This window comes from Balaenoptera ricei, chromosome 4 (genome assembly GCF_028023285.1).
Source record: "Balaenoptera ricei isolate mBalRic1 chromosome 4, mBalRic1.hap2, whole genome shotgun sequence".
In the NCBI taxonomy this organism is placed as follows: Eukaryota; Metazoa; Chordata; class Mammalia; order Artiodactyla; family Balaenopteridae; genus Balaenoptera; species Balaenoptera ricei.
The window spans coordinates 96,036,913-96,064,894 of record NC_082642.1 but is presented as its reverse complement, the minus strand read 5'-3'; the positions used below and the strand labels follow the sequence as shown (position 1 = coordinate 96,064,894).

The 27,982-nt window shown below is 38.8% G+C and overlaps 1 protein-coding gene across 2 annotated transcripts; it reads right to left on the bottom strand.

Annotated features, from left to right (window-relative positions):
• Nucleotides 1-309: 309 nt before the first annotated feature.
• Nucleotides 310-27,982, bottom strand: TMEM39A (transmembrane protein 39A). Of its 2 annotated transcripts, XM_059921064.1 has the most exons (9): nt 27,673-27,979; nt 26,351-26,537; nt 19,586-19,808; nt 15,043-15,126; nt 12,859-13,013; nt 6,457-6,805; nt 5,492-5,679; nt 3,378-3,498; nt 310-788 (listed from the first exon to the last, which is right to left on the bottom strand). In XM_059921064.1, the coding sequence occupies exons 2-9, from the start codon at nt 26,461-26,463 to the stop codon at nt 555-557; spliced, it is 1,467 nt and encodes a 488-aa protein (XP_059777047.1). In that variant the 5' UTR covers nt 26,464-26,537; nt 27,673-27,979; the 3' UTR covers nt 310-554. The 2 variants fall into 2 exon arrangements, with proteins under 2 accessions (XP_059777047.1, XP_059777048.1); XM_059921065.1 differs by lacking the exons at nt 310-788; nt 3,378-3,498 and adding an exon at nt 3,509-4,548 and having other exon boundaries at nt 27,673-27,982.

Genomic DNA, 27,982 nt, shown 5'->3' with positions numbered 1-27,982 from the left:
GCAGATAGAACGCTCAGTTCCTACCTTAGAAATGCTTCCTCCCAGTAGGCAGCAGCAAAGAGAACCCCACCAGGACGAAAACCCACTTTTGCCCCATGCATTCCAATACTATCTGCCAGTCAAAAAAAAAAAAAGACAATGAGTGCTGTCAGGCAACTCCACTGATCTCTCTCTTTCTGTAGCAATAAGGCCAGCTAAGGACTAAAGATAATGAGAAAGACTGGAAGGAAAGCAGACACACAAAAGGTACTGTGTCAAGTGATATATGAGATGTGTTCATAAGGGAATGAGTTATTCCAGAGTCATACAAACAAATCAATCTCTTTACTGGAGAGGCACACCTCTCCTCTGTATATTATTCAAATATACTAAGACATGAAAGATCACATCATCTTGTTTATGGATACATTTAATGTCCCTTGCCCTTCCCACCTTTCAAAACATAATAGTATACAAAATATAAAATATCTTAAATATTTATAAAAATCGCAAGAAAAAAATAGAACGTATGAAAATATTTTTATCTGAGTTCTCCCTCATTGTTGAGAGGCAGCTTAGTTTGCCTTGAGTTCATAATTATTGAGTGGATAGGAGTATGCCCTGCCTAATACGATTCTGTCCCGGAGGAGCTTAAATAAAACATAGTAGTTGCAGAAGAGGATGAGAGCCATGGAAAGTGTATGGTTCCACTTCTCCGACCGCAGCAAGGAATAGAGCTGGTAGAAGACAACACTGCCCTCAATAAGGATAAGCAGATTTAACAGCCTTAATGGACGATGAAACAGGAACTGTAAGGAAGTTAAAAAGCAAAATGTTATTTCATAGAAAAGACTGCAGTTATTCTCACATTTTTCTTCTAAAATCATTTCATATTTACAGGCTCCTATGTGCACCAACAAGCAGATCTGCTTATTGAATATCAATCAGGCTATTTCTTGCTATAGAGACCCAAACCCTTTCTTTTTTGCTCAAGGAATAATGAAATACATTTTATTTCAACGCCCCTGAGACATGAAAAGGGATTATATCCAAAAGAACTCTGCCTCAAAAATTTTTCCTAGATTTTATCTTAGGTATATATTTTATTTGAGATAACCAAAAGTATATTTATTTATCTAAGACAGGGGCTGGATAAAGGACCAAATGGGAAATATTTTAGACTCTCAAGTCAAGAGACAAAAATTGAGGATATTATATGTAGGTAACTCATAACCACTTAAAATGTAACTGCTTAAAAATACAAAAATCATTGTTAGTTTGTGGGCTGGTCTAAGATATAAACACCTACACTAGACAAGTCTGCAGGGGGCAGTGGTAATATAAGTTGAAATATCAATAATTTCTTAATTTTTTTCTTAAACTGTTACCCACCATGCTGTCTCTTTTATTTTGTTCAGTTTTTCTGGATATTGAAAAGTAGGGTGAACAAAGACAGAACAATGAGGAAGGAAGGAAAAATTAGTCAGAATTAGAGTTTGGCTAAAAACAGACCTCACTGTTTTCATTCCCACCAAATTCTTCAGTCTAAGAGGCTAAATCCTGGTTGACTAATAAAAATGTATTATGAATAGGAAGATAGAGGTCAAAGATTGCAAACTGTGGTAATGGTAGTATATCAGATCTAAAAGAATAATTTAGACCTCAGGACTCGAATCTGAGAATAAAACCAAATCATCATGACAGCTCTGAAAGGTAACTGGGTTCTCAGGATCCTTCTGCGGAAGGAAGAACATGTTTAACCTGGGTTTTATTACATGATCTCCAGTAATATCATGTATAAAATTGGCTCAGAGTTAACATTCTAAAAAAAAAAATTAGGCAATTTCAGATTCTATGGCAATTATAACAATTACAATTAAATGTGCAGGTAAGCTATAAACTGAGTAAAAATGTGAGGACAGCCAGAGCTGCAGGTAATAGGCACATTTTAAGTGAGTGTTCTTAAACAGTGTGGCTAAGAATCATTTCCAAATATGCAAATGCTGCAAATTCCTAGGATCCTTCAGAGATTCTGACTCTAAGTGACCCAACCACCACTTTGAGAAGCACTGATTTACTTTGGTCACGCAAAATCAGTAATAAGTTAATTTCCTTAATCTTCTTCTATGGATTCCACCTGATTCTTCAGCTGTCCAACACTAGCAAGGAAAATACTTATATTTCAAGCAGAAAATTTTAATAAACTATCTAGTTACTGTAGGTTTCCAGGGGACTGCAAGAGCCAACAGATGTCCTTAATGGCCTGTGGAACTCAGCTGGCTGAATTAAATATTCTGTGTAGAAACCAAATGCTTATGTAGTTGTAACCTAAGTCCACTCCTTCATCTTAAGGCAATCCCACAGGAGTCTAGGAGATTATGGTATTTCCCTCATTCAAAGGCCTTTCACCTTGCCCCACCCTCCCCTACCATGTTATTTATAAGCATCCTGCCTTGATGCAAGTTTCCAGTATTTAATTAAAAGGCTCTTAGTTGCAAACACCCGCAGAACCAGAAAATCCAAGTACCCTCATAAGGAACTGGGAGGGATGGAGGGAGGGAGAAAGGGATTCAAGTATCTAAAAAATAAATAAATAAATAAAATCTCCAATTCTTTTTCAGAATATGATCTCCATTCAAAGGCAATGCACTGCACTATGTACATTTTTACTAAAAACAGTTCCCTGCATGTACCTTCTTTTCCCCACTCCCATTAATCAGCTGGCCTTTCTCTTATAAGTAAATACATTTGCCTCCTAGAGCCAGAATTTCTGGAAAAGTGAAAGATCAAATAGAACATAATCCAAGGTGTAAATTCAAATAGAACAGAAGCTGGATTTAATGGGTGTCTACTGCTTTTTCCTTTTAAACTTTTAAGCCTTTTTTCCTTTTAATCCAAGAGAAGGTAAAAGGCCACAGATCATGGCATTTGCCTGAGTTTCAAAGGGGAAGTCAAAGTATTTTAAGGAGATGATATATATGACAAATACCAAAAAATAAAACCATCACATTATTACTATATTAAATATTGCTTAAGGATACACAGATATATTATAATAAGGACACCACTAAACCAAACTATTACAAATAAAAGTTGTAAGATGAAAAAATGGAAGTCTTAAATAATTGTGTACTTGTTTCAAGTAATACTAGACTCAACAAATTCCAATGTAACTAGAGAAACCAGTCAAGCTATTAAAGTTGAGATATAGGTATTTCACCTTCAATCTGCCTTTCAGAAGATATTTCCAAAGGACAGAGGCCATTATAGTAGTAAAATAATTACCCTGTCTTAATTTCCTAGTATGTGCTACACACTGTGCTAGATGCTTACACACAGAGTAACCTCCTAACACTTACTCCTAAGCTTATGTTTGAAAAGAAATAAGCGGTACTTGCATAAAAGCGGGCATGGGATACGTCTGAAGGCACCGCCACGTTGTAAGGCCCCATGGCTCTATATAAGCACCTGCTGTGTCGCACCAGCACCCCTTGAGGCCATATTGTATTTTCTGACCAACTAAGGGAGAAAGAAATGCAATGTTAGCCTATTGGCAATTACAGATAAGACAGTGCCTGGCCAGGCCAGCTATATTTCTATGGAAAGGATTAAGTATTCAAGGCTTCATCTGCCTGAATTCTGAAAATACAGTAATTCCATGGTCAAACTGGAAGCAGTCAAAAAGGATTTATTATAACTTCATTGCTATACAGTAGAGAGAAACTGCAAAGTTAACTCAGTGTCGAAGGACTTAAGAGGCTTAGGAGAACAAGCAGAAATAAATGTGTAAGGAAGGCATCTATGAGCCAGAAAATCCGGTGTAAGCAGGTGGACTGTCACCTCAATCCCAAGTGAGCAGAGTCTATTGGTGGAAATGCTAAAGGGAACAAACAAGAAGAGAGAGTGGATGGTAATAAGAGTAGTGGAGAAATTCACACATTATCAAACTAGCACGACATTTACTGCAGAATTACATCCCAAAAAGCTACAGAAAATCTATTCATTTATCACACACTTCAAATGCTTCATATATGTGAGAAGCTATACAGAAGAACACAGAGACACACAAGGTACCGACACACAGACTTTTCTTTTTACCACTTTCTTGGGTTTTTTTTATAGAGGTTTCTCTAGGAAAAAGAAGTTATGGAAGAAGCTTCATTCTTTCCAGCACCAACGTAATGGAGTTGGGGTGGGGATGGGGATCTTCAGGTTAAGCTTTTTTTAAAAAAATCTAAGTTAATTCATCTCTTCCTGATTTTGGAAAGGTTAGTTTCCTAGGGTAAGAACTGGGACAGCATTTTAAATATGTTAAAGAAAAAAAAAATTCTAGCACCCTGAAGCTTTCCCAGTTCAGAAAATGTTCCGTCGGCCTTGCTCACACTTACCAGCATTAAAGTGATGATACACCTCATGGCCATGTGCCATCAGGAGCCTGAAGATGTACAGTACTAGTACTGTGGATTGTATTTTCAATTTTTATTGAAATTTGTCCTTTGCCCACAGTCGGGTTTCTTTTCAGCCTGGCCCAATCTCTTTCAGTTCCTGGGCTTGAAGGCCTGTGCTAATCTGTATCAGACATCAAGGCAAATAATTGAAGGGAGCACTCTGAGGGGGAGGGGGAAGGGAATGTCACCTCAATCTGTCCCACTTAATTAGGAAAGAATTTCTAGGTGACGAAATTTGTGAAATGTTCAAATTATAAAAGGAAGATGAAGATGGTCCAGGTCTGAGAGAGAGGCATGATGAAAGGCTCAGAAGCAAGTGAATAAAAGGGTTCTAAAGTCAGTCATTCTGGACCACAGGGACCATGCAGAGAAATGACTAATAGGGGGACACAATGAGACAATGAGAGGAATACTCAGAAAGAACTCACTTAGGGACAGTTTTCACTTAAATTTAGGAAAAGCAGGGCAACATTCATTAGTGAGTTTAGGAAGAAAAGAAAAACACAAAGATGCAGGCTAAAACAACAACAACAAAACAAACAAAAAACCCAAAAAGCAAAAATAAATAAATTAATTAAAATGCGGGCTAGGAAAATCACTAGAACAAATTTACATTTATTAGAAAGAAAAGATGAGAGAAGCAAATTCCAGCTGCCTAAGTATAAGACAATTAGCTTGCAGCTACTCAGCTGTGGCAATGAAGATGAGAAGATGAATCTCACAGTCATCTAAAGAAAATTAAAAATATGTCATGACTCTTTGAATTTGGGCAAAGGGTTAGGACTGAAAGAAAACTCCAAGATTATAGCTTGGGAAATAAATTACACATTCTAGAGTGACTGGGGAGTTGAAAGGTAGGAGGCATTTAAGGAGGGACTGGGGATGGTGGTGGAGATGAGTTAATGTCCCCTGCGTTCAGTTTAGAGGGATGATAAGCACCCACGTAGACAAAAACTAAAAATTAAGTGTTCAAAGCCAAGAACAAGAATGACATACAAAGCAAATAAACATGATCAGCAGCATGTAAAAAGGTGTTAAATGGTTTTATCCTCTAACCTACTTACATGTGCTGTGGAGCATTGCTGTAGGACCCATGTTCAAGCTTCTGCCACTTGCCCAGGTGAGCAGCTGATTTATGTAGCAAATCACAGTATTTGGATGGCAGCAGTTGTGTGGTGAGCATGACAAAAGCATTGATCCACACCATAATGAGGTGCTCACATGACCAGCGCATGTCATAGTACTGGGTACTCTGGAAGAGATCAGAAGAGAGAGAAATGATCCACGTACTGGTGAGCAAGAAGGCAGGGATGGGTGCGTGTACACACGCCCTGCAGACAAATGCCACTCTGAGTCGCACATGCATTTGTTGTCCTCCTGTCTGTGCAGAAAGTTCAAGAGCAGAGTCCTCCAAAATCCTTCAACCTGACTTTCTGGCTGTATGAGTTAGGGTTGGGAGGGAGAGGCAATTATACTTTAAGTGCTTCCTTTCTAGAAGTGAATGATCTCTGTGAATGACCACTCCAGCTGCAGATATGCTTCTCAATGGGTGAAGGAAGGGCACTAAAATGACCCAAAAGATTTTGGGCCCAAGTGACATCCAGACCATTTTTCTTTTCTACTAAAGTAAAGTTTAAAGGTTAGATTAAATTCAAGGAAACTCCTGATAACCATGTTAAGATCAACCACGGTAGGCTGAATTTTACTGAAACCTCAGTCCTCTTAAGCTACCACATACGGATTCTAAGTACAAGTTTATTCTCCCCAGAAACTGGGGGGAAAAAAAAAATCTTAAAAAAAAAAATAAGAAAGAAAAGCAAAGAAAAAAAGAGGGGACCACCACGGGTGCATCACAGATATGGAAATATCTATCCACCAACCAGGTATTGGTGCACTCCAGATGCAGCCGAACTCCACCATCCAGGCTGCCAAAGGGGAGACAGAGAAAAGGGGGATTAAATAAGAAATACCCAGTTTATGTCATTCACACACAAATCCAGGAAGCACATAAAAGCAAGTAACCACCTACCTTCACAAAACACAGGGGGAGAAATGCAACATAGTAGGCACTGAAGAGAGAGTTGAAGAGAACTTCCTTGATTCTGTGGTTGAAATCTGCTTTCAGACATTCTACTTCATTGCGAATGAGGTCTGGAGACAGGGGGCAGCTGTGGCTGGGGATGGGTGTGGCATTATTAAACTGTTCTTTTAGAGACTCCAGCAATAAGGAGAGGAAGTCTTTGGACTTGGCCAAGCCACCCACAGTCGAGGCACCTTCCTCTACCGCCTGGTGCTGAACCATGTAGTTATAGTCTGCAAGAAGAAGATGAGCTCTACTATCTTGGTGGAAACAGCAGAGAGGAACATAAACACCAAACCTGTAGAAAAAAGGGAGTATGAAAATGAGACCACAGAAGCCACCTAAGATCAGATCATATAACTGTGTTAGTAAAATAGTCATGATTCATCAGAGTGAACGTAGTATAATGGGGACTTTGCTGACGGTAAATTCATTATCTGGGAAGCTCTTTAATTTCTTCCCACAAAGGCAATATATATTCACTGTAGAACAGGAAACTACAAAAAATCATGACAATAGAAATTACCCGGAAATAATCATTTTTATAATTTTTACAGTTGGGTGCACAGACTTTATACTTTTTCTTTTATATGTTTAGCCTCATACAGTATAAACTGGTTTGTATACTGCTGTTTTAACTTTGGGTGTGTGATTATGTAGCATGGATATATTGAGCTTTTTCTCATGTCGTTAAATATTTTTCTGCAACAATTCTAAAAGGTACTATAGTATTCTCATGTAGCTATACCATAACTTACTTATTTCTCTCTTGTTAGAAACTCAGCCTGTTTCTTACTTTCCACTACCATAAATACCATTGGGATAAGTAACTTCCCACACAGATTTTTGTGTACATCTGGTATTTTCTGAATGGCTTGCCCTTCAAGTTTCCTCTTCTTAGTGAGGGGGTTCCCCTGTGCACCCCCACCACCACATCACCCACCATACTCCCACAGGCACTCCTAGTTCCTCTTGCCTGGTTATTTTTCTCCACTGATCTTACCACTCCATATATTTTACATGTTTTTTATTTTGGGTTTTTTCCCTTTGGTCTATCCTCCCCTCACTACAATGTAAGCTCCAAGAACCAGAGATTTTAGTCTGCTTATTAGTTCACTGCTATATCCTTGATGCTTAGAATAGTGGCTGAAACATACTAGGCACTAAATAAACACTTGAAGGATTAATGAAAACAATTCTAAAAGTACAATAAATAAATTTTTACAGGTAAAATTACTTGGCTAAAGGACTGAAAATTTGTGAGACTTTTCAAAACTTCTTATAGTTGCTCCAACTTTGGTTCCTTAAAAAAATTTTAAACACTTCCCCAAGTCCTCATTAAGTAACTTCCACATTGTAACGTAGGTATGTATAGGTATGTATTGTATTGGGTTAGGCAGAAAGTTCGTTCGCATTTTTCTGTGCCATCTTGTGAAAAACCAGAATGAACTTTTGGGCCAACCCAATAAATAAAATGGTCATTTCATTGACATAAATTTAGATATTAAAAATAGCAAATAAAAAGACATCTTATTTAGTTATAAATTTTATTTTAAAAAAATTAACAAACGTCACTTGTTCATAGTTCTCTATAGAGGGAGAAAGGATGAGCTTCTTGCTAAGTTAAGAGGATGGTTAGCAGTAGCTCTGGGATCCACTGTGAATGTGCCCTGGAGTAGTAGGATGGGAGGGGGTAAATGCAGAAGTATCATGCTAGGATCATAAGCTTGAAATGAGCTTGCCACTCTGTCAATTTCATGTGACCATGTCCAGGCTAGCCTGCCAGAGCATGAGAGACTCATGGAGCAGAGTTTAGCTGTCCTAGTTGCCTAAACTGACAGCCGGTCAATCTCACAGATGTGACTGAACCCAGCTAAGATCAGGAGAGTCTCCTGACTTCCAGCTGATCCCAACACATACACAGTAAATACATAGTGTGGTATGCTACCATGGCTCTGTGGATGTTCGTTACAGCATCATATGTCAACAGATAACTGATACAGGGTAACATCAAAGGCTTAGAGCATGGAGAGCTTTGTAAGGTAAAGAAAATGATTCATGAATTTTAGAGGGTTAGTAAATATTTAGACATAAAATTTGTTTAAATTACATGCTTATTTCATTGTTTTATAGGGGTGTGGAGAGCCTCCAAGAATAAGAAAGCTTATTGACATATCTAAAAAAATGAAAATGTTTGCTAGCCATTTGATGATGGTAATCCTCTTCAGTCTGGCCAAAATATTCCTCAATATATCCATAATAAGCCTTTCAAGTTAGATAGGGTTAACCTTCTAAATGATTCAACCAGCTATTGTTGATAAATAGAATAACTAAATCATTTGTTTCCAACTCAAACAGCTGAAATATTAATCTAGAAATACAGAAACAACTGATGTAAAATATACACCTTATAAGAAATCTGAATCATGAAAAATAATGTTTATAACAAAGAAAATTCACTCTGTATGAATTCAGTTGATGGGTGTCTTAAGTAATTGTTTAAGGAATTTAATTAGAAACAGAGTACAACCAATAGAAAGACTCTTCCTGCCATCCTTGGCCACACAATCTCTGAGTATGCCTTTATTTTATACTGTCGCTACCCATATAAATTCATGCTTACACTGCAGCACCATAAACAGTATAGAGCAACGGTTCTCAAACTTGAGCTAGCATCAGAATCATCTAGCAGGCTTGTTAAAAGACAAATCCTGAGCCATACTTCCTAGAGTTTCTGCTTCAGTTTGGGGTAGATTCTGAGAATTTCTATTTCTAACAAATTTCCAGGAGGTGCTGATGCTGCTGTTCTGGGAACCACATTTTCAGAACTACTGAATTTAGAGTAGTGGTTAAGACAAGGGCTCTGAATCAAAAAGACCTGAGTCTTTCTCATTAATTGTCTAACCATGGGAAAATTTTTTAACCACTTAATCACAGTCTTTACCTATGGCAAAGATTGCTAATTGTCTGCCCATAGCTACTGTTCTCCTGTTTCTTCCATAGCAACAGAATTTTTTTTGTGTGTGAATAGCAGAAACATTTATTCCACCCAGCAAAGTCACTGAAGAAAAGTGAAGTTCCAACACATTTCTTTTGTCTTCTCAGTTATAAATAAAAGAACATGGGCTTCCCTGGTGGTGAGTGGTTGAGAATCTGCCTGCCAATGCAGGGGACACGGGTTCGAGCCCTGGTCTGGGAAGATCCCACATGCCGCGGAGCAGCTAGGCCCGTGAGCCACAACTACTGAGCCTGCGCGTCTGGAGCCTGTGCTCCGCAACAAGAGAGGCCGCGATAGTGAGAGGCCCGCACACCGCGATGAAGAGTGGTCCCCGCTTGCCGCTACTGGAGAAAGCCCTCGCACAGAAACGAAGACCCAACACAGCCAAAAATAAAATAAATAAATAAATAAATAAAATTTAAAAGAACAGGCATTTTATCAAAGAAGACATACACCTGGCAAATGAACACAATAAAAATGTTCAACAATATGAATCATTAGGGAAATGCAATCGGACTATAGTGAGATACCTCTACACACTTTAAAACAGGCAATATTTTTACTACTGACCATACCAATCAAATACTGGTGAGGACTACAGGGGAACTGGAATGCTTCCATACTGTTGACGGGAATGCATAAGGTAACCGTTATTCATTTTAGAATATGAATCCATATATTCATATGAAGACTTTTATGCACGTGTTCATAGTTAGTTTATCTGTGGTGGCCAAACTGGAAACAAACCACAAAACCCCTTCTGTTATTTTTCAGGAAGAAAATGAACTACTCACACCTGCAACTCAGATGATTCTCAAAATAATTATGCATCATGAAAGAAAAAGACAAATACAAAAGTAAATATTAAGATGCCAATGACATTAACAGTCTAGAAAACACTAATTGAGTGGGAAAAAAAGTAAATCAACTGTAGTTGCCTGGGAGTCCTGGGAGACACGTCAGAAGGTAGACATTGGTGTTGTATGTTTGTTATTATGATGATGGATCCGTGGCTTTACAAGTATTAAAACCTACCAAGCTGTACATTTTAGGTACGTTCATTTCAATGCATACCAACTATACAGCTCAATTAAGTTTTAATAGAAATTGGCTTCACATAAAAATCTGAATCTCTTTTCTGAATCTCCTTTTCAGTAGAACTCTGCCAACCATAGGTTAACTCCATCACCTCTCCTTGTACATGGGAGGGATTCTGTTGCAGTAGCAATGAAGACTGGTGAGCAATGAAAGGTGTTTCCACTTGAGTTATCCAGGAACTCTGCCTGGGTCCTAAAAATCACATGCCTGGACTACACGACTTCCACTCTCATGCAGCTCCAAAGTCACTGGTGGTTCTCACAACTGTCCTCATCTCAGGGTGACCTCTGAACCCACCAAAAATTCTGACATCCAGGACTCAACATTAGTCCCACAGAGCCCTGCAGTCTACCCTGGGAGGCCTTGGACAACAATGCAAATTAGACCACAACTGGAGTGAACACTATTCTCTGCCATGATACTATCCCCACTGAGGTATACAAAGTTTGCAACACTCACAAAACCTGTTCCTCTTCATCCGGACAGTCCAATATGGCTCTCAACATCAGTCCAACAGTGAGCAAACACCAAGATGAAAGCGGGCTTAAATAATAGTCTTTATTATGGCATAGAGCAGAGCAAACTGAGGCAGATAGTTTCCAAAAAGGGTGACCTGGAGCTAGAAAAATCCATCCCGAGCATGACATGAGACAATGCCACCAAAGAAGATGTAAACCTCTGTGAGCCACCAGCAGAACCCAGCCTGGATCTCCATGGTCAAAGGTGGTTAGGTCCTGTCTTAGCCAGCTGATGGAAGAGAATGACAACACCTAAGTGCTCAGCCTATTAATGCTTCACTCCAGGGGATAGGAGAGCACAAAGGTCTACCTACCCTGACCACAGTGAGGTGACTAATGCCCAGTATGGGGATCATAGCAACAGAATTTTTAGTTGAGATACAGCTGCCCTGCTAAAGACTTAATTTTCCAGCCTCCCTTACAATCTATCCTGCTAGGGAGGGTGGAGCAAAAAGATAGCAGAAGCTTGAGTTCTGACACCACGGAGCTATCACAACTATCCGAGATAGCTTAAACACACACTGTGCAGGAGAGAGGAATGAGCTTCTAACTTTTTAAAGCCACAAGCATTTTGGATCTGTTATAGCAGACTAAATATACTACCTCTTGGGTCACTGTGATGATTTCATGAGGTGATGTTTATAAGCACCACCTAGCCCGACACTTAACACTTAACAAGAGCTTAATAAATGATAGCTATCTGTTAACATCTAACAAAGAAGGTTTTAGCCAAATGTAAACAAGTTAAAACTATGCAAAATAGTTTAATAAGCTAATATGTACAATAATATACCACTATACAACCATCAGAACGGCTAAAATTTTAAAAATGGAAAACATCAAATGCTGGCAAAAATGTGTAGCAACCAGACTCTTATAGAATTGCTGAAAGAATAAAATGGTATCACTTCTTTGGGAAAAAGTCTGGTAGATTCTTATAAAACTAAACATACTCCTACCTTGTGGCCTAGCAGTGCCACTCCTACATATTTCTTCCAAGAGAATGAAAAGGTATCTTTGCAAAAAAAGACTTGTATAAGAATGTACATAACAGTTTCTTTTTAATAGTAGTCAAAAACTGGAAACAACCCAGGTGCCCAACAATAGGAGAATAAACAAATTGTGGTATATTCATACCATGAAATATTACTGATACATGCAACCACACAGACAAATCTCAAAGACAACATGCTGAGTCAAAGACAGCTTGAAAGTGTATACATACTGTACAATTCCATTTATATGAAATTCTAGAATTGGCAAACTAATCTATGGTGGGAAAAAAATCAAAACACTGTTGCCTCTGGGAGACAGGGGGGTTGGGTTTGACTGGAAAGGGACATGAAAGAACTTCTGGAGTGATGGTGATGTTCCATACTGGGATGAGGTTTTGAGTTACACAGATATATGCATTTATCGAAACTCAGCATATGTACACAAGATTTGTGAATTTTATTGTATATGAATTTTATTTGGTGGACAGAGCTAATGAAAATATTCTTCATTGGTAGGAGAGCCATACCTCTTGGGGATAATCTTAGTTTATGTCTACTGTCCCAGCTGTATCCCAGTTTAGAAAATAAATTATATGGTCACTCTAACCACTGATTTTTCCAATTTTCTGAACTCCTGCTTTATATTGAAGAATTTCATTTCCCGCCCTTTAATACCATCACTTGCATGACCCAAATAATTTCTTAAGACTTACTAATAAAATAGTAAAACTGGAGTACTCACGGGTAGCCAAGGAAAAGGAGATTGAGGACTGAATGGCTTCGGAAGAGATTGACCAGGGTCCAACAAAGTACCCATCCACACAAAGTAAGTAGCACCAAGCGAGCTGATATGAGAACCATGTAGTGAATCATTGATGCTGCACCTGCCTTAGTGGCCTGTAAGTTTGGAAGCACCAAAAAGAAAAGCTTATAAGTGACTTTACTCAAAAGCAATGTGACTCAAGTAAGGACTTAGTAGATTTAGTGGAAGGTAAGCTGTGGGAAAAAAAAAAAAAAAGGAAGGAAGGAAGGAAGAAAAACTGCCCATCCCACCTTATCTTCCTCATTCCTGAAGATTCGATCTCTCCAGGGACAGTTAGCTGTTTCCTCCTTGAATTCCCATAGTCCCTCACAAGACCTCCTTTAAGTTCTTATGATATCGTCTAATTTATTTACACTGGGGCTTCTCAAAGTATGTTCCATGAACCACACTCATCAGAATTACTGGGGCTGCTTACTGAACATGCAAATTCCTACTGACTTTCATCACCAGATATAGGGAACAAAAATCACAAGTCAAGGAACCTGTACTTTAACAAACCAACAAGTGATTTTTATATACATAAAGATAGTGAGCCACTAATTTATCTGACTACGGACTAGACTGCAATGGCCTCAACAGCAGCAACAGTGTTTCTATTTTTCCTTGAATCCTCCTCCCAATCTGTTTGCTGAATTAATGTTTAATAAATTACTGAAACTTCAAAAAATAATCAGATCTTCTTTGACAAATCCCTATATAAATAAATGTTTCTTTTTTGACTTTTGCAAATATGAAAATAATGCATGATCATTACTTCTAGTTCTTTACATCACAGCTGTTCAAATATTCTTCTTTAATCCCAGATCTTTAAAACTGATTAAATATAGTAAGAAAACATATTTGTCTAAACATGAAGCTCTGCAATGTCATTTTCTTTCAAACTGAACTAGGAAGGAATGAGTGAAATGCAGGGGAAAATGACAGATTCTTATAACCTCTAAAACAGCAGTGTCAGAACTCAGAAAAACAATTTTCTGGAGTCAACAGCACATGGGCAAGGAGAAGGAGTTTTACAGGTCCCTCCTATATATCCATTTCTTAGTTCACCCAACATACTACATAGCATATATAATATATACACAATATATACTATTTGTGTAGTTACTTATAAATGCAAAGAAGCAGTTGAATTAATACTACGGCCTGGGCCTTAAACTGTAGAGCAGGCTCAAGCTGTTCTCAGCCCAGCAGGACAAACAGTTGCATATCACTCCCCTGATACATACCTCATGCCAATGTACCTCATGTGCCAAAGTCAAGGGAAGGCATTTAAGCCACTGGAATTACTCCATTGCCTCCATTCTCAAATGTTTAGGATTAGTAATAAATTTAAGTTTAATATTTGTCTTTCTTGGTTGGGCAGCCTCATAAAGACATCATAAGGACCTCAAAAAGAGGTCTTACTTGTCTTGGTCGCCACTGTATCCCCAGGACCTTGTGTAGTATCTGTCACATATAGGTAGCACAGTGGTTAAGAGCTTGGGGTTTGGAATAAGGCAAAAATGATGAATACATTCAAGCTCTGCTGCCCTGGTGACACTGGGATGAGTGTGATGAGGAAAAGAGTATGTTGCTATTGGAGAGTAAATAACAGGAGATCCTAACCTAGGGAGGGTCAAGATTAGTCCTATGCAAGTGTGGATGCTGTCATTTTAAAATTCTAAGTTTTAGTAAACTCAAACAAATGTCTCTTGCTAGCAACTCCACAAATGGTAAATAAATAATTTCAAGTGAATGTTACTTGAAACAATGTTTTAGATGCAACTCTTTATTTACATACATACAACTCTTCTTAACAATAGTTACCTAAAATCCATCCTGTTTTTACTGCAACTATCAAAATTAGAAAGATTGTATTGGAGAACTCAGAAACTAGAACTAAGCTCCTATTGGACAAATGAGATTTCTAACGGTTGAATTAGTATATCACACTTGAATTTTAAATATACTGTAAGAAAACCTTTTAAAAAGAACTAGCACAATTCATGTAAGAGTAAAGAAATTAATTTATAATTGCATTCAAATTATACTTGGACATTTCACATTTTCAACCTCTAACTAGCTCTAGCTACAAGTGACAGAATACAGTGAATGAGCTGTTACCTCTGAGATGAGGGCCCATACAAGCCTCCTCGCAAGCATCACTGTGATGAATGCTGCCAGGTGGTAATCAATGAGATGAAAATTCTACAAGAGAAACAAATAACTGTATCAGAAAGAAATGTGTATCCAGTTGGAACTACTACATGAAGAGGTTTGCCCCCTCAAAAGATTGTCCTATATCATCTTACACTTACAGACCACAGGAATTTGAGGGACCTTGAAGAGACTACCTACCTTCTATTTCTTTCATGACAAATTGCTTTAACTTTTCAAACACTATTTTAAACTATCTGGAATGTAACCTTCTCTTTTTTTGCAAGTTTACTGTATTAGAAGGAAAAGATTACGGTTTTGGGTTAACAAGTGATAACCTGCAGAATTATGGCAAGAATAATTATCTAAAATGCCATATTTATAATGAGTGTCAAATTTAAATTCCCAGGCTTCAAGAGTTACTGTTGTTGGTCTCTCTTTATGAAAGCTTATATTAATCTAATTGGGCATCTACTAATCTAAACTCCCTACTCACTGATACATCAATACATTCAGTCTTTCCCCTTAACTTGATTTAAAAACATGTCTTATATTTGATCTCTTCTTCCTATAAAATGATAGCATTACCTAGATGCTGTGTATGGTTCCTTCTAGTTCTAAGTCTGTATATATATAACTGTGATAATAAACAAAATGAAAAGTCATTAGCAACAAAAAAAGTTGGGATGTATTTTCATTTTGATGGTCAAAAGGTCTGTAAGTTTCCACAGTCCTCCTTCCAGAATTTCTCAACTTATTCAATAAATATGAACTAGACACCCACAGCGTGCCACGTAGTCTTCTGGATACTGAGGATACAATGCTGAAGAATGATAGACACGATTCCTGCTCTCCTGGATCTTACTTTTTACTGCAGTGTGAGAGAGAAAGGGGATGGCAGAGATTACTAGTTGTTTCTTCTGCCATCACAAAATTTAACTGGACACTGACTCCTAGCTGACTAAAGGTACATTTCTCAGCCTCCCTTGCAATAACTACTTGCGGCTAAGGGATATGAGGGAAAGTCATGTGTGTGACTTCCAAGCCATGCCCTTAAAGGAAAGAGCTGTCTCTTTCTCCTTTCCTCCTTCCTGCCAGCTGCATGTGATGACAGGAGTTGGAGCCTTTGGACCACGGTGTCTGAAAGAAGCAAACTGGGGGTAGCAGAGCAACAGATACGAAGAGTTGCCACACTGGCCTTATATCACCTACCTACTTTTTATACACTAGGGAAATAAGCATCTGTTCCATTTTAGACACCCTGTTACAGCAGTTAAACCCACATCTTCAATAAAGTTGCTTAAGGGGGGAGGGCAATGACAATAAACAAACTAACAAGCAAAAGCATTTCAAATAGTTATGCTGCTGGTAAGAAATAAAACAATAATGACTGGGAAGGGAAGTGCAGAACCAATTTAAATTGGTGCTTAGGGAGGATATCTCTGAGAAAGTGGCACTTGGGCTGACAGCTGAATGACAAAAAAGCACAAGCCGTGACAAGATCTGGGGGCAGAGAGCTCCAGGCAGAGGAAAAAGTAATCACACAGGCTCTAAGGCAGGGAAATATAGGCCTGGTATGTCTGAAAATCAGCAAGAAGGCTGGAATGAGGTAATGAGCAATAAAAGATTGAGTTTATATATTTTTTCCTATGGGGAAGTCATAAGAGTGTTTTAGGCAAAGGGTGCCATGATTCTATTTGTATTTTAAAATTATCACGCTGATTGCTGTGTGGAAAATACATTGTATTGGGGAAAGATCAGTTAAGAAGCTATTGCTTTCAATTCAGATGAGAAAACATGATCGATTGAACAGGGTCAGTAGCGATGGAGTGGCCAGATTTGGGATACATTTTAAAGGTAAAGCAGTCAGAATATCAAGAGAGTGGCTTACCGTTCGTCAGACCATTTCCTTTTCCCTGTCTCTCTTTAAGTGTTTGGATTCTAACAATTATTTATCCCCTCTTAGTTTTGACACTCCTCCCTGCTCATCCTACTCCTCCAAAATAATGGAAGCAAATACACTACACCCCCTAGCTAATGTCTGGGGGGGTCTTATGTATCACCAATCCATCTAAGACATTTTTTATATCGAAAAATTTAAGTGCCTAATGTACCTCATTGTTAAGCAAATTTTGTTATATTCTAAATCACTGAAAACTAGTAATCTACTTATGATTAACTCTTTGTAAACCAGAATATTTGATTAATCAAAGCACTCCACTCCTGAATATTCTGAATAACTTACTACACCACTTTTAGCTTTTATGTTTCTTAGGGTTAAGACTCACTCAGCTAATTATTTGATAGCTAGAATGAAACTTTACATATTCAGGTGCCCACATTTTCTTTTTGATAATTATTAAGATCTTGAAAATGAAAAAGAAAAACCATATATATAAATCTGACAAATTTCTGAGTCAGGCATGCCTAACAGAAGAAAACTTAAAAGAGACAAACCACTAGTTAAGACGTAAGTCCCTTGGCGACCATCCCAGTCAAGCTGCCACCTGCCATGCTTGAATACCTTCAGTGGTGGGAAGCAATTAGGTCTGCAGCAGCCCATTCATCTTTAACAGCTCACTGATGCAGGCCCTCAGATTCATGGGCTAAAATCTTATTTGCTATTCCACATATGTTACTCTTAAGCTCCACAATTAAATTTTAAGCTTTGTGTGATCAAGGATTATGTGTGGCAGATAAGTTAGCCAGTCCACATGATAACCTCCTTTAAGTGTGCCTTCTTCTACTGTAGAGACTGGAAAGCTAAAGACTACATTTCCGAACTTTCCTGTAACTGAAGTTACTAGATTTGATTTAATGTCTGCCAATCACATAAACTGAGTAAAGTGGGGAGAGGGGCAGGGTAAAAGGCACCCATTTGGTGGCGTGAGTCAGGCAAAGGAAGCCTAATTCTGGAGTCAGCAGCCATAGCAGCACTGGCTCCCCCCATTTCAAGGCAACATTTATAAGGGGCTTTCACAAGAACTCCCGTCAGAAATGGTGGGCTGGGAAAAGAGCTCTTTGATTACCTTAAAATTCAGTAAGTGAGAAGTTTCCATGGGATGTCAAAGTGAAAACAGTATAACAGAACTAACCAACAGTACTCATGGAGTAAACACAGAATAAATACAGGGAGTAAAGCATAGCAGATAGGTCTGAGTTTGAGTGTTCACTTTGTCACATGTGATTTTAAGCCAGTTTCATAACTTCTAGGTCTTATATTGCTCACTTATAAAATGCGAGTCTTAGAGTGGTACCTACCTGTTTTTAGAAAGAATAAATGAGATAATACTTGCAAATAACATAGTAAACATCTTAGCAAGTATTTGCCAATGTCACTGTTAAGATACTGAGGTATTTACTTATAAAACGATACAGCTGGAAGAAGCCTTAAAGATCATCTAATCCAACCTCATTTTACAATACCATGGCCAAAGAAGGATTTAAAATAAAAATGTTTATTCCCTTCTCATACTATCTTGAACATTTTGGTCCACACTTCCTTTCTATGTTCACTAGGCCAGGGAGGTTTTCTAATCATTTATAAGTGTCAGACACATACAATCTACCCAGGACAATAATCTTCTTTCTCCTAGAGCATATCTCCATTATCCATCCAAATCTGCCATTGCTGACCACTTACCTACTAGGTCACCTGACTATCCTGAACTGTTATTTTATATGCCCATCTGTGGAGAACCCTCTGGGCATCAAGATTACCACAGCACACTAAATAACTGGAAAGAGTTATAACTGCTGATGTACTTCAGCAGAGATGGCTAGTTCTTATCTCATTTTATTTTTGTAACAGAACCCAATTTTACTCAGGGTAACAATGAACCCAGCTAAGGTACTATATTGTCCAACCTCCCCTACAGTTAGGAGTGGGTACATGTGAAAATGACGTGAGCCTGGCGTATAAGAAATTCTCCTTTATGCTTCCCTCCGTTCTTTCCCCTTTCTGGAGAACAGGGACAGACCACAGCCACCTTGGAGGCCACATGCTAGAAGATGGCAGAGTCTCCATCAGCCTGGGTCCCCTGCCAATGGAAATGTGCTACTCTTGCCAACCAGGACAACTGCCTCAGACTGTTACATGTTTGAGGCATTATACAATTTGCGGTTTATTTGTTACAGAAGCTATCATTATCCTCATATAGCCATCAAAAGGGTAAAGTTCCTGGAATATAATCATACTTGCACCTTAAACTTTCAACAAATTTAACATGGAGTAGAGAAAGCTAAATATCAAAACCCTTCTGTGATATGGTTATAATAAAACTACTTAAATGTTTTCTGCATTTTCATTTATATTTTTACTACTTCTGGTTATGGACCAAAGCCAGATATTTAACAATCTTATGACATTATATTCTGAAGGTAATCTGTGCTTTAATATAAAAACATTTTATTCCAAGAAAAATTAAGAAAAATAATTTCTACACATAAGTTTTCCTACTAGTTTCTTGGCTAAGTAACATGAAGAACTTAAAGGCCTGTTAAGACTTACCAATGAAGTACAAGAGGCAGGATGATTATAAGGATACCACCACACTGTTTTATAGATGTTGATGTACTGAATGAACAAAGCAACCAGCAAGTAGATGAAAAAGAGAAATTCAAAGAGCAGGCTCCCATCCACAGGCAAATCAGGAATCTGGCAATGACGAACAGGACCTGGGGTGATTAAGGCTGTGATAGGTGGGACCGGAAGGCCAATAGCACTACCATTCCTGAAAAGAGAAAATTATGGTTAATTCAAATGGTGATACCTTTCAGTGTCAAAGAGCACAAAGGGGTTCTGCTTCCTTCTTCACCTACACTTTAACTGTTGGGCTTCCTCAAGACTCTATTCTGGGACCTTCTGCTTGTCTCTTTTCCCTCTGTACACTCTCTCTCCATAATGTAATACATGGTCATGGCTTCCATTATCTCCTACATGCTGAAAACTAAAATCTCTCCAAAAAGTTCACTGCTGCATTTTAGATCCATGATATCAAGTTGTCTACTGGACATCTCTGTGGTTCTCCTCCTAAAATCCTGACCCTAGTCCACGGCCCACCCAGCTAGCTGCCCAAATCAGAAACCTGGGAGTCATATTAGGAATTTTCTTCTCTAAATCATATATACTCCACTTTATAAATCTTTTTCCAAACTGCACTCTCCTCTCTAAACCCACTGCCTAAGTTCAAGGAGTTACCATTTTTCACCTGAACTACTGAGGTAATCCCTCTAAATTCAACTCTACTTTGAGCAAATCCTCCAACCTGCCTTCAAAGATCTTTCTAAAGTGAAACTCTGATAGTGTACTCTCTTGCCTAAAACTCTTTAGTGGCTCTCCACTAATAGCATAATATCCAAAAATCTTCAGTCTGTCCTATGAGGCCCTCTGCTTAACAGACTACTCTCATCTCTTATCACTCCTCCACATGCACCCTATATACTACCCATGCTATTTGCTATCTGTGAATAAACATGCTATTCCTTTGTATACACCATTCTTTTTACCAGCAATGCCCTCCAAAATCACCTTCCTTAAAGCTTCACATACACATTTACAGACAAAATCTTTCAAGACTTCTAAAATGATCAAACATATCCTCTAAAAGCTTACTCTGACTCACTCAATCAAAACTGATTCATCTCTCCTCTGTGCCACCATTATACCTAAACTCTGCCTTTATTGCACTTTTCATACTGTTATAGTTTTTTTTTCATACTGTTGTATAATTTTTTTATATACATCTTTTTGTCTATCAGATCATAATCTTAAGGACAGAGACAGTACTTTTCCTAGTTCACTGCAAATACATATCTTTAGGTTGAGGAGACAGCAGACCAATACAGTCATGAAAAAGAGGGAGATCTCTTAAAACACAAATTAAAATATAGAGATTTTAATCCCTATCTTCTTCTTGTTCTTTCTTCTGAGCTCTTTTGTAAGTCACAAATAGCTGGGCTATCTAAAATGATAAGATGAGGGACTTCCCTGGTGGTCCAGTGGTAAAGACTACACACTCCCAATGCAGGGGGCCCGGGTTCAATACCTAGTCAGGGAACTGGAACCCGCATGACGCGCCCAAAAGATCCTGCATGCTGCAACTAAAGATCCCGCACACGCAACGAAGATACTGTGTGCCACAACTAAGACCCAGCGCAGCCAAATAAATAAATAAATAAAATGATAAGATGAGGGTAAGGAATAAAATTTCCCATTGTTTATATGCCTGTGAATAGAGATCTAAGGGTCTACTATTGCTAATAGAACAAGGAAAACAGGCTTGGTTTGGTTATTTCCAAAGAAGATTCTAGAGAAGGAACAATATTAGTGTTACCATTCTACTCTAAAATTTTCAAATATAGAATTCTACCAGTAGTATGTGACATTTACAGTACTTTAAGTGACTCATGGGAATATGAACTCTGCTCATTCTAAACAGTTAAGAATACCAAGGCAGAAACTCAGAAGAGCTAGAAGGGAAGAACAGGGATGGGGGGAGGGTCGGAAAAAATTATAAAAATTTCTTCCCCTCATTCTCAAGAGTACACTCCAATAGAACAAGCTTACCAAGGAGTAGGTTGTGATCTACCAGTAGGTCTCAAAACCTTACTTGCTCAATCATAAACCAATCATTAATACACCACTATCCTCTGATCGGTTCTGGGAGATGGGCCACAGCACTGCACAACTCCAGGAGGTATTTTTCACACAGAATACAACATGAAAGGTGCCCTCTGGAGTTGTTTGAGCTGGTGGACTTGGAGAGAATTAATGCCAGCAGCCATTCTATTCCCTCACTCCATTTAATCATAAAATATGGAAACAAAAAATTCTGATGAGGAACCTCTACTCTAGAACAAACTAAACATTCTCTAGAACAAATAAAATTTCTTATTCCTCTTCAGTCAAAAGTACATGCTAAAATATCTGTTATGGGGCTTCCCTGGTGGCGCAGTGGTTGAGAATCTGCCTACCAATGCAGGGGACACGGGTTCGAGCCCTGGTCTGGAAAGATCCCACATGCCGCGGAGCAACTAGGTCCGTGAGCCACAATTACTGAGCCTGCGCGTCTGGAGCCTGTGCTCCGCCAACAAGAGAGGCCGCGATAATGAGAGGCCCACGCACCGCGATGAAGAGTGGCCCCCACTTGCCGCAACTAGAGAAAGCCCTCGCACAGAAACGAAGACCCAACACAGCCATAAATAAATAAATAAATAAATAAATTTTAAAAACCCCAAAAGTTAAAAAAAAAAAAATCCCTTAAAATATCTGTTATGATTTAAAGGTTTTTATAGAATTTTCCTAAGTAAAGCAGACTAATTCTGCTGTTAACAAAGTTAATAACACTCTGGGCTTCAAGAAAAATATTCAAAACAAAGTACAAAAGATCTATATTTGTGGAACTACCATATGATCCAGCAATCCCACTTCTGGGCATATATCCAGAGAAAACCATAATCCGAAAGGATACCTGCATCCCAATGTTCACTGCTGCACTGTTTACAATAGCCAAGACATGGAAGCAACCTAAACGTCCACTGACAGATGAATGGATAGAAAAGATGTGGTACATATAGACAATGGAATATTACTCAGCCATAAAAAAGAATGAAATAATGCCATTTGCAGCAACATGGATGGACCTAGAGATTCTCATACTAAGTGAAGTAAGTCAGACTCAGAAAGACAAATATCATATGATACAGCTTATATGTGGAATCTAAAAAAAGGTACAATTGAACTTATTTACAAAACAGAAATAGAGTCACAAATGTAGAAAACAAACTTATGGTTACCGGGGGGAAAGGAGGTGGAGGGATAAATTGGGAGATTGGGATTGACATATACACACTATATATAAAATAGATAACTAATAAGGACCTACTGTGCAACACAGGGAACTCTACTCAGTACTCTGTAATGACCTATATGGGAAAAGAGTGGATATATGTGTATGTATAACTGACTCACTTTGCTGTGCAGCAGAAACTAACACAACATTGTAAATCAACTGTCCTCCAATAAAAATAAAAAAAAAAAAAAAAAAAGGATGCCCTCAATCCTCCTCCCCCATATTTGTAAAAGCGCCACTCTTCTGTACGCCCATTAAATTCTGTCCCTAGTTCCCTTATCACACTTATCATTTCATACAGTATTGAAATATTCTCTCCCCTGGTAGACAGTAAGCCACGGGTAATCAGAAATCAAGATGTTAGAGAACTACTGACCAAAACAACTCACCTTGGCCAGACACAATAATAACTGCTTGCATGAGTTATCTCATAACAGGAGATCCCAATAAGGAACATGGGGCTGCTGCTGAAAACTAACTGGGAGAATTCGGGAGGGGCCAAAAGGAGGGAGGAGATGCCAGCCCATAATATGTCCCGCCAACCTCCCAGAAACCCTCATGCTAGAATCCATCTTGGCTGAGAGATGCGTGCGTCACCAGGAAGTACCGAGTCAGACCAAATATGGCACAAGCAAGATAACTGGCCAGAGACAACCCAGAAAGCTAATCCCATTACCACAAAACCTGAGACTGCGAGCCAAGTGGCAGAGCAGTTCTCCTGGGTTCCCTTACCCTGCTGCTCTCTGTCCGGGTGCCCCTTCCAAATAAAGTCTTTTGTTTTGTCAGTTAAAAAAAAAAAAATCTGTTATTTGTGATAGCCTATACAGCCTTGGCTATTATACTTCAAGCCAAAAGACAAAGAGACAAACATCAAATATAGTGATCCAGAGAATCAGTTGGAAAGAGGAAAGTATTCCTATATGTTAAACGTTTGAGAGGAGATATGATCAAAGATCTTAAAACCAAAAAAAGAAAAAAAAAAAGAGCTAAAATACATAGACTCGGTCAATACATCTCAGAAAATTAATTACGGAGGTATCATTTAAGAAAAATTAAAAGTATTGTTCCTAGGGCTTCCCTGGTGGCGCAGTGGTTAAGAATCCGCTTGCCAATGCAGGAGACATGGGTTCGATCCCTGGTCCGGGAAGATCCCACATGCCGCGGAGCAACTGAGCCCGTGTGCCGCAACTACTGAGCCTGCGCTCTAGAGCCTGCAAGCCACAACTACTGAGCCTACGTGCCACAACTACTGAAGCCCACGCATCTAGAGCCCATGCTCCACAACAAGAGAAGCCACCGCAATGAGAAGCCTGCGCACCGCAACGAAGAGTAGCCCCCATTCGTTGCAACTAGAGAAAGCCCACGTGCAGCAACAAAGACCCAACACAAACAAAAATAAAATAAATTAAAAAAAAAAAAGTACTGTTCCTCTGAAAGAATATAAAATAGATTCAAGAAGAGCAAAGTGACACAAATGTTTGAGATACAATGTGGGAGAGTTCCAGTCCCAGATTTCCCACTAACCAGTTGTGGTTTTTGAGAAAGTAACTTTATATCCCTGAGCCTCAGTTTCTATCCTGGAAAGCCAGGATAGAAGAGCTACAAGGAATACAGATCACATGCTCAGAGCTAAACTCATTTAAGAGCAGAGGTATTTTCTAAACGTTCCTAGTTCTTCCCAGTATTCTATCTGCAGACTTCAAGTACATGCAGAACCATCTGAGAATGTGGTTTTCAGCTCTTTTTAAATAGCAGAACAGTTCATATTCCCTCCCCCAAAAGATATTTTACATGGTATCCTAATATTTAAAATACACAGGAGAAAAAGTTAGTCTCATTAAGAGAGGACTGGGAAAACTGAAGCCTAGACTACTAGGTCTGAATGACTTTTTCTCCCTTCTATGTGCTCCTAGAAGCAGCCCAAAACACTGAGGAGGGTTTCCATGGGACGGTATGAGAATCTAATCTAATCTAAGAATCTAGGGAAATCCTCAAAGTCAAAGTAATGAACAAAGAACTACTGGAGTTAATACAGAGGCAGAGTTAGAATATTTTAGCTAGCTAGAATCCTAGCTAGGCACAGCTATGATTTTCTACTGCAATTTGAAAGTACTGAATCACTAAACTGATGGTCAGTATATATTAGTAAAATTAAAGCATGAACTTCAAATAGGAAACATCCTTCATCTCAGTATCTATGCTGGATAGTACTTTTCCTCAAGAGCATTTTCATATAGTCTCATTTTTTCATTTTTCTTTATTTAAAAAAATAAAACAACACATGTTATTTGTAGAAATTTTGGAAAATTCAGAGTAAAGTTTTTAAAAGTTACTGCAATTTACTACTTCATTTATTTCCAAGCATAAAGTATTTATGAAGCAGAAAGTATTACCGTTTTTAAAATGAGGAAATCCAAAGAACAGGAGAGTAAAAATATTACTCTAGGATAAATTATAAGTACTCTGTATACATATGTAAATATAAAATTTGGATTGAAAATTAGTATAATGAGAATCAGAGCCTGGAAAGTCCCTTCAAACTGGAATTTCAGGGAGAGACCCACCGAAATGACAACATCAGAACTGATTCTGAAGACTGAGTAGAGCTTGGAGTGGAAGGTCAGAAAGAAAGAAGGGCAGGCCAGAAAGAGAAAGTGCACAAATAACATCAGGAGGGCCTGAAAAGACAAGAGTAGTACTGATTGCTAGCTGTGAAAATTAGAATCCAGGCCAGAGAAAACTCTATTCAGGGAGGAAGCAGAAAAAAAAAATTATCTTGACCAAACAATCCAGTAAAAGCCATCTCTTTCTACTGCTACATGATCGAAACTCCTGATGAAATGAGTTATCCTGGATAATTTTAGAAATAATTCACTCTAACTTTTGAAAATTAGGAATAGAGATAAATTTCCATTAAGAAAATCAAATTCTTTATTCTCGTACAACATGACACAAATCTTAAGATGTTTAGGCTACAGCTGATAGTTTATTCATTTCATTTTGAACAAAATAATTTTTAAGACCCTTGACAGAATATGACAATTTTAGAATCTCATGTTAACTGTCAATTTTAATTTGCCCTCCGCAAAAAAGAATGCTAGTAAGTAGTTAAACCATCACACTCATCTTGAACTGTAATTAATTTCTCCCTTCTTTTAATAGCTGAAAAAAAAGGTGATGACTAGAATTTGGATTATCAGCCATAAGTATGAATCAGCCTGTTTTCACTTTGTGGGCATCACAACTTTCTATCTCCAAAGTATTCTGAAATACTAGGTTTTCAATCTTTAGGGTCAGGATTTCTACTTCAGTGTCAGAAAACAATCTTGATAAGCAAATATCTGAATAACATGATGACTTCTGTATTAGTCTTACTGATCATAGGATATTACAAATTACGCAAAGTCTTATTTCTTCTTTACCTGTTTCTCAGGCCTGTTCCATTGCCACAGCCCCCACCAACCAAAGTCTGCAAAGAAGGTAAAGCTGAACGGCTTAGCTGCTGCCGACTAGGGCCCCTCCTTCCACCGGGCATGTCCAGGAACCAGTCTGCTTCCAGTGCCACCTGTAGCTGCAACCCAGGTTAACGGCTGTCAGCCTGTTTCAACACTGAACAAAAAGAGACATTTAAATATCAGTTTACTATTTTTAAAGTAGGCAGTTTAACAAAACAACCAGAAGAACTGAGTGAGCAGACCTTGTAAAACCAGATTGTCAAACAAATGCTCCCAATGTCTATTACCTAGTTTATTCTAATGAAAGGACTACTCAGTCTCCAATGGGTCAGAAGCCTAAGTTCTAATCTAAGCTCTGTTTGAAAGATATTACAATCAGGTAGAAATTTACAAGAAACACTGAATATATACATTTCCAGTTCAAAAGTAGTATTTCACAGTAAGCCACTTGAAATGCAGAAGAATCAGCACTGTCCAAAATGTTAGGTTTTGTTATCAAGGGAATCTAGATTCTGAGATCAGTTGGGTCACTTATGATCTGACTTTGAGGCATTTAACCTCTGAGTTTGTTTCCTCATCAGAAAAAAAAGCGTTCCTTGTCCTACAGAGGTGGTTGTCAGGACTGACAAAGATGCGTGAAAGTACATCAGAAGGTCTTTTAACGCTTTAAAAGTAAAACTGTTCAAGTGGTATCTCCATATGTTAGAGTGAAAATACTGGAAAGAGCTCAAGTGGATGGCCACTCCAGGAAAACTGATGTAAAATCATTTAGAAATTACTGAAACTGCAGGATTAAAAGACAAGTAATACATAAAGACCATCACTGAAAAGAAACTGTTTTTATCAATCTATGGCAAAATCACGGATCCGCCAATATGGATACCAAAAATCTGTTTCCGAAACAATACAACTTAAAAACTGAGTAATGACACCGTGGAAAAACCCTGGTTTTCAAAACGTTACAGCAGATATCCTCTGTTCCCTATTCCTAACAGCTTTCGGCTGCAGATTAACAAACGCCAGGTGAGACAAAGCATTCAAACCGCTGGATGTAGGGGCAGCTGGTCCTTGCTCAATTAATGAGCAAAGGGAAAGAAAAGTGTGGAGCAAAAAAATTGGGACGGAAGAGGGCGAGAGGATGGGGTGGAGGAAGGTGGGCGGCGAGAGGACCACAAACTTCAATAGACTGGCCCCTAAGAGGGGATGACAAAGCGGCCCCCGCCGCGCAACCTGGAGGGTCGAAGCAGGCCAGGGACAATCGGACAGCGCGGCGGCTCGGTAATACTCACGCATGGAGGAGGCCAGGCCAGTGGGGAGGGATCCCTGGGAGGAGGCGGCTTTACAGGCTGGACCCCAGGCAAGAGAACTCCCTGCCCAGGTTGAGACGCTCCAAACCAGCTGCTTGCCCGCGGGCCGTCCCCTCCCGGAGAGTCGAGAAAAGGTGTCCAGGCTTCGCGCTGCCAGACCCAGACACCGAGTCAGTGCCAGAGTCAGAGCCAGAGCTAAAGCTAGAGGCAGAGCCCGGCCCCGTCAGCGCTCATCCTCAGCCTCCATTACCGCGGAGCTGAGCAGACGTGGCAGCGCACAGTGGTGACGTCA